The 9,057-nt window shown below is 48.5% G+C and overlaps 1 protein-coding gene across 9 annotated transcripts; it reads right to left on the bottom strand.

Moving 5' to 3' along the window:
* Positions 1–523: 523 nt before the first annotated feature.
* LOC122388458 (cullin-2-like) lies at positions 524–7,168 on the bottom strand. 9 transcript variants are annotated; one of them, XM_043379556.1, is made up of 3 exons: positions 7,051–7,168; positions 3,885–3,962; positions 524–3,540 (listed from the first exon to the last, which is right to left on the bottom strand). In XM_043379556.1, exon 3 carries the CDS (start codon positions 3,509–3,511, stop codon positions 1,262–1,264), a length of 2,250 nt encoding a protein of 749 aa, XP_043235491.1. In that variant the 5' UTR covers positions 3,512–3,540; positions 3,885–3,962; positions 7,051–7,168; the 3' UTR covers positions 524–1,261. The 9 variants fall into 9 exon arrangements, with proteins under 9 accessions (XP_043235491.1, XP_043235492.1, XP_043235488.1 ...); XM_043379557.1 differs by lacking the exon at positions 7,051–7,168 and adding an exon at positions 6,970–7,024; XM_043379553.1 differs by lacking the exon at positions 7,051–7,168 and adding an exon at positions 6,906–6,946.
* Between the last annotated feature and the right edge of the window lie 1,889 nt (positions 7,169–9,057).

Genomic DNA, 9,057 nt, shown 5'->3' with positions numbered 1-9,057 from the left:
GTGACAGCTGATGTTTAGATGACGGGGAAGTCCCCACCGCCACGCTCCCCGGTTGTGAGACAGCGGGCGGCGGCGGCGGCGGCTCACAGTAGTCTCAGAGGTCTGCAGCTAGCATGTAGACTGGAATCATCAAAGGGCCGACAAGCGCTGCTGTTTCGCCCGACCTCAATGGAAACGGGACAGGGGGGGCGGTATTTGCTGCTTTAGGGAGCGGGGCACATTCTTTGTTTCAACTTTTGGCCCGCCCCATTATCGTCCGAGGTGGGTCAGCAGTAATGACAGACGTAACTGGTTAGGAAGTGCGGGGATGTGGGGGTCAGTCACGGTTAGTGTGCCGCAGAAATACACAGCTAGGACGGAGAGCGAACGGGTGAAGCCAGTTTTCTGCTGTTAGAAACGTTAACCATAAGGTAACCTCGGGTCGAGCCGGGCACTTGGCGACCGTTTGTCGATGACTCGAACACTCACCAAGCTACTCTGAAGGGGAATACCCGTCCTACTGAACCATGCTCAGCGAGCATTAGCAAACTTTCCGCTATATTGCCACATGATAATGTTATCAGACCATGGCAGCACACTGTTGGGTGGCTACATTGCACCTTGTATCATAGCGTCATGTAAAACGGCCGGCTACAACACCAGCTAGGGAGGAGAGGAAGGGCTTACGTCTGCAACATACATAGTTCACTCCAGAGCGTCAAGGAAACACTTAAGTACACACACAAATGTTCTTTGCAGTCAGGCAAGAGATGGGTTTCGAATTCCACAACCACAAGAAGCTCCCGACATTGTCAACCGGCAAATGTTGACAATCCAGTTTGGTATACTCATCGGATTTCATCGGCTAGGTTGTTCTTGGGTATACTGTGTTGCCGCTGCAGGCAGATTCTCACGAGCCAGTCGAGACGGGCACACCATGACAATCGCCGCAAACAGCAGTTATGCACGGATCGTATTATCTATCCTCCTTCAGCCCCTTCCCTCCCTGCTGACGGAACGCCGTGCTCAAACTATTCATCACACTGCTAGCAATCGAGCTCCAAGTTTCACAGGTCAACATCGCCACAGCCAGGGCCGCTCTCGCCAATCGTTCAGCAAGGTTTAAAGAGCACAACAGCACGCCGACGTACAAATCCAGCGCGACACAATAAACGCACTTCACATTTAGCGCAACAGCCCGCCAATAGCACTGACCAGGAGCGTTCGAGCCGCAGCGGGCTCGCACGCACAGGCACACGCACCGCCGCGCCAGGGGCACCACTCACGCCACGTAGCTATACTCGTCCGGCGCATCGGCAACGCGCGCCAGGTACTCTTTGTCTATCAGCACGTCGATACACTTTTTGATCATGGGTATCTGCGGCGTGAAGAGGGAACGGGTCTGGCCGAGCGCCTCCTGCACCAGCTCGTTGTGTCGGAGTCGCTTCCGCGCCTTCATGATGCGCACGATAGCCGCCTGGAGGCACATCTTTCGGCCCTCGTCTACCTCGCGCTGTGTCTGCTCCACCTCAGTCTGGGCCTCGCGCGGCGCCGGCGCGGTCTGGACACGGAACCGAGTACGCCGACTGCTGAACTCTGTGTTCAGCGTCAGCACGGCGCCCGGCTCGGAGGCGGGCGAGCGGTCGCACGTCAGCAGCTTGGCGTCCACGAGCGCCTGGACGTTACGCGCCAGGTGGTCGTCCGGCAGGCCGGTGGTGAGCTGGATCTCATCCACAGACAGCGAGTCAGCCGTCTCGAACAGTACCAGCACGGCCATGGCGAAGGTGTGCAGCGTCACCAGGTACATCCGCGGCAGGTAGCCGAGCCGCAGCTCGGCATGACTAAGGTGGTGGAACCAGGACAGCTTGCGGCCGCTGAACTTGCCCTTGTAGAACTCCTCAAAGTTGGTGATGCTCTGCTCGAGCTGCTGGGGGACGCGGAACTCTACGATGCTGGTGATGGGGATGGGCCAAGCGCCCGACTGGATCACCTTGATGGCCAAGTTGTGGTTGAGCGTGACGCCGCGCTCGGTGAGGAAGGCGCAGAACCGCTGCGTGTGCTCCTGAGACACGTTCACGTCGCGCAGCATCTGCGACAGCTTGTTGGTGAAGTCGTAGCCGCAGGTCTGCTTGAACTTGGTCACCATCACCTCCTCAGAGTCCAGACTCACCGTGTTGTCGTACATGAGTCGCTTGCAGAGGAACTTCTGGTAGTGCTTCTGGAACGCATCCTTGTCTTCGACAAACTTAAATATGGTCACGATCGTGGCGAGTCGCTCCTCCAGAGACGACTCTGTGACGCCTTTGGTGGACTTCTTCAGCAGCGAGTCGCAGTAGCGCACGAGCAGCTCTGGCGCGGCGCAGTGGCGGTCGCCGGCGCCGCGGTGGTTGACCACGGCTGAGCAGGCGCGGCACAGAGCCGCCGTAAACAGCTGGTCGTCTCGGAACACCTCGCTCACTAGGCCCGAGTACTTGGAGTGCACGTGCAGCACTGTGTCAACGAAGGCAGCCGGGCTGTCGGTGCCGCGCGCAGACATCAGTCGCTGCACGCCCACCGTCCTGACGTGTTCCTCCAGCTGACGCACCAGCTGTTGCAGCGGCTCCGGTCGCTGCAGTGGCCGCAGCAGCTCGTACAGGTGGCGCAGGTCGTCGCGGCGCTCCTCGCGCACCATGGTGGGCACCTCTGCCAGGATCAGCTCCAGGTGGTCCTCGACCAGCCGGGCCCGTAGTTCGGCCAGCGCGCGCCCGTGAGAGCTCGAGTTGAGGTAGCTGATGCAGCGCAGCTGCTCGTCGGCGATCACCTGCAGCACGCGCGCCATGTAGCCGTACACGTCACACTCGAGCAGCAGCTGGCTGGCCGTGCGGCCAAAGTACTCCCCACTGGCGCGCAGGTAGGCCTTCTCGAACACCGTCTCGTACAGCTCGAGCTCGTTGGCCTTCTTGTAGCCCTCGGCGTCGACCAGCGACTGAATGACGTCACGGATGACGCCGTGCTCGCCGTCGGGTAGCCCGCCCTTGCGGTACGTGTTGATGCGCTCCAACAGCTGGTGCACCAGGGCGTCCTGGAACGGCTCGATCATGTGGCGTCGCCAAAGCGACAGACTGAGCTCGCGGATCTCCAGGATGGCCGAGTCGCCGTCCGCCTCGTATCCGCCGTAGATGAGGTCCGACAGCGTCACCTTCTTCTTCTTCAGGTGCTGGATGTTGAGGTAGATGAACAGCTTGTCCAGGTAGTGGGAGCCCTTGTTGTACACGAACCAGGCCTTGTGGTAACAGGTGAGCAGGTTGGCCTCGCCCGCCTGTCGGATCTGACGCTGTAGGTGCTCCACATGGTCGCGCAGGAACGCCTTGATCTCGGTGTAGAGTCGCGCCGCCTGTGGCTCCGGGTAAGCCACGCACAGGGCGTACACGTCGGCGAAACGGTCGTTCCACACGTCCCGCGGTACGGCGCCGAGAGTGATGACGCCCGAGAGCGTCTCCCGAATGCCGCCCCAGGTGGTGTCAAAGTCCACCTGACGAGGTCTGAGCGACATGACGCCCACCGACTGTCGTCCACCGTCGCCTGCCGCGGACGAGAGGGCAGTCAGAGCACTGCACTCTGGGTGAAGAGAGGAGAGGTTGGTCACAAGTTCACAACAATGAACTTTGAATGGCAGTGGGAGAAGATGAGGACAAGATAAGGTCGACAAGATAAGAAATATCAGATAATGACAGCTTAGAGACTATTCTGGAAATCACATATTGGATATTGAACCAGGGAAGGATGCTTTAATCATTGCTTCAAAGCTGTATTTCTCATAAAAGTTTAACAAGTGAAAAGCAAAGAAAATACATGATTCAAGTTATGGCTGGTCGTATCAACATATGGAGTGCAATCATATGGAAAACAAAACACAGGATCCTTACCAATTAACAGCTGATGTGTATTTTACACTGAATGTTACTACCAGTGTTGACCTTAGTACTCATAAAATTGGATGTGTCCTGAAAAACAATATTGAGGGTTAGCTTAGCATGGTTAGAAAATTAACTGTTATGCCAAACAAAGTAACCCAATCATTGATGATCATGTGGACATCATTATAAATGAAAGCAAACATAACTAGGTAATCTACAATTAATTCAATTTTCTAAATGCATACAAATGACATGTGAAATGAGATAATTCAAAGAAGCTAATAATTCTTTCATTTGTATGTGCCTTGCCCAAGCACATCCAACATTGGTTTAGAAAAAGCAAGGCTTGCTGCTGGCTACACAATCCCATTGGTCCTACCAGAAATAATGTGATTTATAAGTTCTTATCCATTAACAAACTTATCACAACATATCATTCCAGAATATGCTACATTATGTTAAATACCTATTCATGATCTAGCTATTTAAAAAGTATATTAGCCAGGAAAGATTAAGATGAATATGCCTTCTCCTCTTCAAACTATGATATTGAAAATGCTAAGTTTGGCCTTGCATTGAGATAGGAGTAAGCATGTGCATTCAATGTTATGTCTTTCCTGATGCCATTTCTTAGACAGCTATCCATTTCATGCACCTGTTTCCTGCTGATATTGATATGTTATGGCTGTGCAAGAAAAAACAATTTCAGTTGGCTCAAATTTGTCTAAAAGTTGAGTTAAGCTGAGGGGATGGATCCATGGGGCTTGGCTCTTCAATATCCTAGCTTATTGAATATGCAATGAATCTAAGCAATTAAGAACATATGGGCATCTCATTCATGAGATTAGCTCAGTAAGAATCTATTTTGGCTTTGAACTAGCAGCAAAACTAGAAGCCACCACCCCTAAATAGAGTTTATTTCATCAGTTGCCAGTCCATGAGCTGAATAAATGACAGCGCTGCACCACTTGCCGCACGCAAATGCATGGGTGATGGAGATAGGGCCCCCATGACAAACTTTGAACAGCTTTCAGCTCAGTAGGCGGAACTATGGTCATGGGTACCCAAATATAGGAACGTTCCCATTTTTGGGAACGGAGTTCCCAAATATGGGAACGGGCGTTCAATTTTTCGGCCGTTCGCCCACTAAAACTCATTAGTGCATCACGTCTCAAAAAAGTGCACGCTAATTTAAGTATCTACTAAGTCTCTATAACATTATCTTTAATCTGACCGTTGCACGAGGAAATTGACCGTCGAATGATATTTTTAATGATTTTTTGAAATGGCGGAATGCTGAAAACATGGGTTGTACTACATTTAACTTGCAATTTTAAGGAAAATGAAGCGGTTTTTACATTTTGAGGTCAAGTATAATAATTTTCGCCTGGTTATGAAGTTTCATACTAGCGACACCAGATGCTGACATATGCAAGCGAACACGCGGACAGTCCGGGGGTAATATTGGTGACATTTGGTGTCTGGGCGCACGACCGCATGGAACGTCAGTGATTTTACCGAACTACTGTTGTAAACTTAGTTTCAGTGGTTTAAAATTATTCAGCTGTATTATATCATCCCAGATAGACATATTTTATTTGGATGCCAGCTGTTTAGAGTTGTTTTATAAGGAGCGTCATGAGCGTGGTTTTTGTCTTCCGTGTTTCTAAGCGTGATCGTTTTGGGGGAATTTCTCTTATATAGGTCGCTCTGTGTGGCTTATTTATAATTTTTATGCTGATTTCGATCATTCCTCGTGCCCATCCTACCAGGCCTTTTGCCACTTACACTCATCAAGAAAGGAAAAAACTAGATTTTCATTGGGACTAGGTGTTTTGAGGGTGTAACATATTCAGCGTTCCCATTTTTGGATACTCCCTTGTGCTCGTCAACTATCGGTGATAAACAGACAGGTGCTTGACATGTCTCCACCCTCGGCGCGGACGGTGGATATAGGTATGGAAGACCTTGTTGAACATCGCTGAGCGTTGTGAATTACGTAATCCTGCAGAGGGGGGCGTGCCCGCTGCGAGATCGACGGGAATAAAAGCGCAGAAGACCGGGCGAAACATGCGACGGTCTTGCCGGAAAGGTCATCTGATGATTGTTGCGTTAACAATAAGTTGCGGCGTTGGACGTGATGCTTGTTAATGAAAAGAGCCCCTGAAAGGCGTCGGTGAAATCGTTCCCAATTTTGGGTACGCCGTTCCCATAATAAGGAACGCTTGCAGCGCCAGTGTACGAGAGCGTTCCCAAATTTGGGCTCGCGGCCCGGATGATGGTCTGCTTTACAAATAGGGGAACGATTTGAAACTACGATGGGCCTTACAATATCAAACTCTTTCCCAACAATATTGAGACAAATATCAGGTGGTTCACGATCGTTTTATATTTTTTGGACGTCATTTAACGGTTCTTTTTCTTGTTTTAAATAATGCCTACATGGCGTTCCCATATTTGGGTTTATCGTTCCCAAACATGGGAACGAAAATGCGTTCCCGAAAATGGGTACGCTTGACCATAGTTCCGCCTACTGAGCTTTCAGCTTTCAAAGTTTTGACGTAAATTTTTTAGGGGATTGACCTGTTTGTAAGCTTGTCAGGGGGCACAGAAATGCTGACATGCAACATTTGGTGCGCAAATGGCATGTCACCCCTTAGTAACCTTACTCTCTGTAAGTTGAATTCGGGAAATGGAGCTTCACGTGTAAAAAAGTCAAGCATCAAGCACTACCTCAACAATCAAGGAGCATTGAATTAAGCACAGAAACAACTCAGCAGGCTGGACCAGCATCACACTTTTTGGCTCGCATGGTTGTGATCAAGAGCTTTCTTTTGTGAGAAAAATGATGAGAAGATTAGAAAGTTAAGTTGCTGCAGGTGTACATTTTCAGTGCAACTTTACACTGTATAGAATAAAAACCGCAAATCCAACTACCTCCTGCTCGCCCCAATTACGCGCTAACAAACACTCCATTCAAATCCCAGCCTCCACCCCCTGACGCCCTAATTATTTTTTTTTCACACGCACCCTCCCAGCCTTTTCGCGCAAACATTTGCACAAGTGCACCATAAATGGCAAGTTTTCATATCAACAGCTGATCACTAAATCACTGCAAAATAACGGAATTAAGAGATTTTTAAGATAACGCTGTAACAACTCATTTTCTACGTGCGCTTTATGTGCACAAGTTCATTTCCGTACTCAAATAGGTAATTTTTTTCCTTTTTATACCAAAAAAAAATAGCAAAAGCATACAAAAGAAAAAGAAGACACTTTTGAGGGACCATAACAAAAAGAAGAATGAATTGCTAGTCCACGTTGAATACTGTTCGATAGAGTACAAAACCAGTCAGCGATTTTTTTGATTGACAAATTGCCTAGCAACAAACAAGCGTTCGAGGCTTGGATTGGTGTTTCTCCGAGAGATGTTTATAACTTTCACTGTATGAATAGAGTCATTTTTGAGGACAAGAGATGTCTGAATCTGTATACGGTCGTCAAGTTAGATGTAAGTGAATCCTAATCTATAATCTAAGATTCGGAATCAGGTGAGCCCCTACGATTTGGACCAAACTTGGTCAGTGGATAGTACGTAACGTCCTGATTACGATGCACCAAAATCTAAGCTCGGCCCGCCATATTTACGAAGTTACGGATGTTTGAATTTCAAGGTCATTCGGGAGAGCCCCTGCGATTTCCGTCAAAATTTGTGTACGGACACTCTAGATGCTCCTCATTACGAATATCACAAAATTTAAGCTCGGCCTGCCATATTTACGAAGTTACGGAGGTTTGAATTTCAAGGTCATTTGAGAGGGCCCCTGCGATTTCCGTCAAAATTGGTATACGGACATATTACATCCTCCTCATTACAAATATCATAAAAGTTAAGCTCGGCCCGCCATATTTTTCAAGTTACGGAGTCACAAAGTTACGGAATTTCAAGGTCATTCGGAGAGCCCCTCCGATTTTCGTCAAAATTTGTATGCGGACACATTACATGCTCCTCATTACGAATATCGTAAAAGCTAAGCTCGGCCCGCACTATTTCAAAAGTAACTGACGTTTGAAATTCACTGAAATTCAAACATCTCTAACTTTTGAAATAGTGCGGGCCGAGCTTAGCTTTTACGATATTCGTAATGAGGAGCATGTAATGTGTCCGCATACAAATTTTGACGAAAATCGGAGGGGCTCTCCGAATGACCTTGAAATTCCGTAACTTTGTGACTCCGTAACTTGAAAAATATGGCGGGCCGAGCTTAACTTTTATGATATTTGTAATGAGGAGGATGTAATATGTCCGTATACCAATTTTGACGGAAATCGCAGGGGCCCTCTCAAATGACCTTGAAATTCAAACCTCCGTAGCTTCGTAAATATGGCGGGCCGAGCTTAAATTTTGTGATATTCGTAATGAGGAGCATCTAGAGTGTCCGTACACAAATTTTGACGGGAATCGCAGGGGCTCTCCAGAATGACCTTGAAATTCAAACATCCGTAACTTCGTAAATATGGCGGGCCGAGCTTAGATTTTGGGTGCATCGTAATCAGGACGTTACGTACTATCCACTGACCAAGTTTGGTCCAAATCGTAGGGGCTCACCTGATTCCGAATCTTAGATTATAGATTAGGATTCACTTACATCTAACTTGACGACCGTAATCTGTATTTGGTTTGTCAAGGGCCCTGTTTCACCCAGGTGTTTCACCGGTGATAGCAGCAAGCTACTATCAAATTGCGCGAGCTGACGTAATGTGATGACATCATACTGCTGACGTAAGGGGCAATTCTGGCGCACGATTGCCGCAATATTGTTTTACGTCATCAACTAAATGTTCGAAGTTTACGTCCAAATTTTCCTTAAACTTAACTTTTTTTTTTAAATACATCATATTTAAAAAAATATAAATTAAAATCAAATATAATATAATGACTGCGTAAACTCTTACTATTAGGCTCATACGTCACTTAATGCCGCAGCCAAGGCTATATAAACCCCGCTATATAAACGCCGCAACCTTGGCCGCAGCCAAGGTTGCGGCCATCGTGCGCCGGAACTGCCCATAACGTCAGCAGTATGGCGTCATGACATGACGTCAGCTCGCGAAACGTAATAGCAGCGTGCTGCTATCACCGGTGAAACAGGGCCAAGTTGGTATGACCGTGGTCAAGTTT

This window comes from Amphibalanus amphitrite, unplaced genomic scaffold (assembly GCF_019059575.1).
Source record: "Amphibalanus amphitrite isolate SeventyFive unplaced genomic scaffold, NRLGWU_Aamphi_draft 000323F_arrow, whole genome shotgun sequence".
Taxonomy (NCBI): domain Eukaryota; kingdom Metazoa; phylum Arthropoda; class Thecostraca; order Balanomorpha; family Balanidae; genus Amphibalanus; species Amphibalanus amphitrite.
Note: the sequence above shows the minus strand (reverse complement) of the source record. Positions and strands in the feature narration are given on the sequence as shown.